The following is a 1,942-nucleotide window of genomic DNA, read 5'->3' as shown; positions in this document are numbered from 1 at the left end:
TTGTCTTACAAGTGCTATTTGACGTGCGACAGCTTCTCGCATCTGCTCTCCTGGTGCTCCAATCACTACTATGCAACCGAAACAAGAGCATCCAATTCCCGCACAGTCACTGGTCGTTCGGTGTGCAAGTCCCTTGGCATGGGAGGGAGTATGGATACAGGTACTCGCAGGGCTGCGATAGTCAACTTGTAGCACCTCCAGTTCGGGGATAGGGCCCGAGAAGAACGAAGCGGGCCGCCTCTGACGTCACTTACAGACGCTCAGCGCCTCTCAAGCATCCGGAAGATACTCCGGTCGCACAATTTGGCCTTCGGACTGTCCTATGATTTGACACAATATCCAGAATTGTCAAGACATCTCGAGAGGCACCAGTAGTATTTAAGGCTGCCTGCTTACAAAACCCTCGACTTCCTCTCCTTGTAAGTGACGATTGTCTTCTCGGTGCAACCAGCGAAGAAATATATTGAGCACATAGTAGTCACGATTCAAGACGGGAATGGAAAAAGCAAAAACACCTTTTGATGGAAAACTATACTTCCCCATATCTAATCGGACGATGTATGCATTGTGTTGGTCGGCGGTCCTTTGTTCTTTTTTTGCGACTCTTGGCCAACGTGTTCAGGGCCACTGACGTCATAAATGTCCATGCGACAGGGTGTGGTGGACGGGTTAAGGTCTTAGTGGGTGTGCCGAGAAAGAAATTGGCTCCCGCAAAAACACCGCCAAATCGCGGATACCTTAGGTACAACTTGTACCATTGCTTAATGAAACATTGAACGGGAGGTGTTTATATGATTGGAGCGGACACATTGTCCCTACATACTCCGTATACGTTTAGAGGATTCTACGGAGTAATCTCCGGGACCTGCGCCAAGGACGTGTGAAAACTAAGGGTGCGACTTGCTCCCCCGGTCTTCGATCGCGACGTGATATACGCTTGTAAAGACAAAAAAATAGGTATGTTGTTGTGTTCCGGCAAATAATCGTCTCAGGCCATAGCTGTCCGGCCGGCGGCGGTCGCCATTGAATTCGACGTCCCGGCTGTTTTGGTGGGGGGAAGGGGTGTAAAATGGAAAAGAAAAGACCGAAAAGACCTTTAAAAGGAGTTCAGTCACATCGCATACAACGCAGATAAAGTAAGCGCCAGGAGCAAGGGTAGACGCAGACCGTCGAGGGGTAAGTTGCCAGACAGGCACACACACCCCTCGTTAAAGCATGGCGGCTGACAAAAGATCGTTGCGGCATCTATTAATTCATCTGATGTCGAGGTACCTTGAGAAAGACCATACTTTGTACTTCGTAGATATGCACGTAGCACGGCCACATTAGGTACTTCTTCTTCGGACAAAAGCCGGCGTTACGCCTCGAATCATTTTCCCCTCCGTGCTGCGGTTATGGTGGTTCTTCTACGGAGTACCTAAGGTAATTAGCAGACGAGACTGCGAGTCTCAATCTGACTCGCGTCCTTCCCCTGCTTATGCGCTAGCTGGGTGGGGTGCCTTCCAGTTGGGTCTGCGATGACGACATCATGCTAGGATGTTGGCCGTTAGCTTGTGGGCCGGGGGCGGGTGACTGTGGAGAGGCGTCGTATGCTTAAATCACGCTGTTGTTGAGGTACAAGACGTCGAAAATTAAGGTGTGTGGTGGAGAATCGTATGTAACGGAAAGCTCCGGGGGAGAATGCGAGTGCTGGAAGTCCGTTTCTTCACGTAATCCCGAAATACTATACTTCGTGCAAAGCGTACGAAGTACACGTAGAATGTATGTGAGGTTATTGACGACTACCTTAGATTTGCCCGACAAGGTACTTGAAGCGGTATTTGGGCGATTATGAAGACATTTCATGGACTGAAGGAAACGTGGCCGTTTCAACAGACAAGTCTCTTCTTACTGTTTTCTATTATCTGTTCTCACCTTTATTTCGCCTGTTCCTCTCTGGTTC

General features: G+C 49.3%; 1 protein-coding gene across 1 annotated transcript; it reads right to left on the bottom strand.

Annotated features, from left to right (window-relative positions):
- Positions 1 to 545: 545 nt before the first annotated feature.
- Positions 546 to 1,845, bottom strand: SODALDRAFT_362586 (hypothetical protein; the record flags this gene model as incomplete). The annotated part of the gene is made up of 6 exons (XM_028614475.1): positions 546 to 627; positions 901 to 1,041; positions 1,116 to 1,222; positions 1,436 to 1,531; positions 1,603 to 1,689; positions 1,786 to 1,845. The coding sequence occupies 6 exons, from the start codon at positions 1,843 to 1,845 to the stop codon at positions 546 to 548; spliced, it is 573 nt and encodes a 190-aa protein (XP_028463563.1).
- Positions 1,846 to 1,942: the final 97 nt, after the last annotated feature.

The sequence above is a fragment of the Sodiomyces alkalinus genome (genome assembly GCF_003711515.1).
Source record: "Sodiomyces alkalinus F11 unplaced genomic scaffold SODALscaffold_10, whole genome shotgun sequence".
Taxonomy (NCBI): Eukaryota; Fungi; Ascomycota; class Sordariomycetes; order Glomerellales; family Plectosphaerellaceae; genus Sodiomyces; species Sodiomyces alkalinus.
The sequence above is the reverse complement of the archived record's forward strand: the minus strand, read 5'-3'. Positions and strand labels throughout refer to the sequence as shown.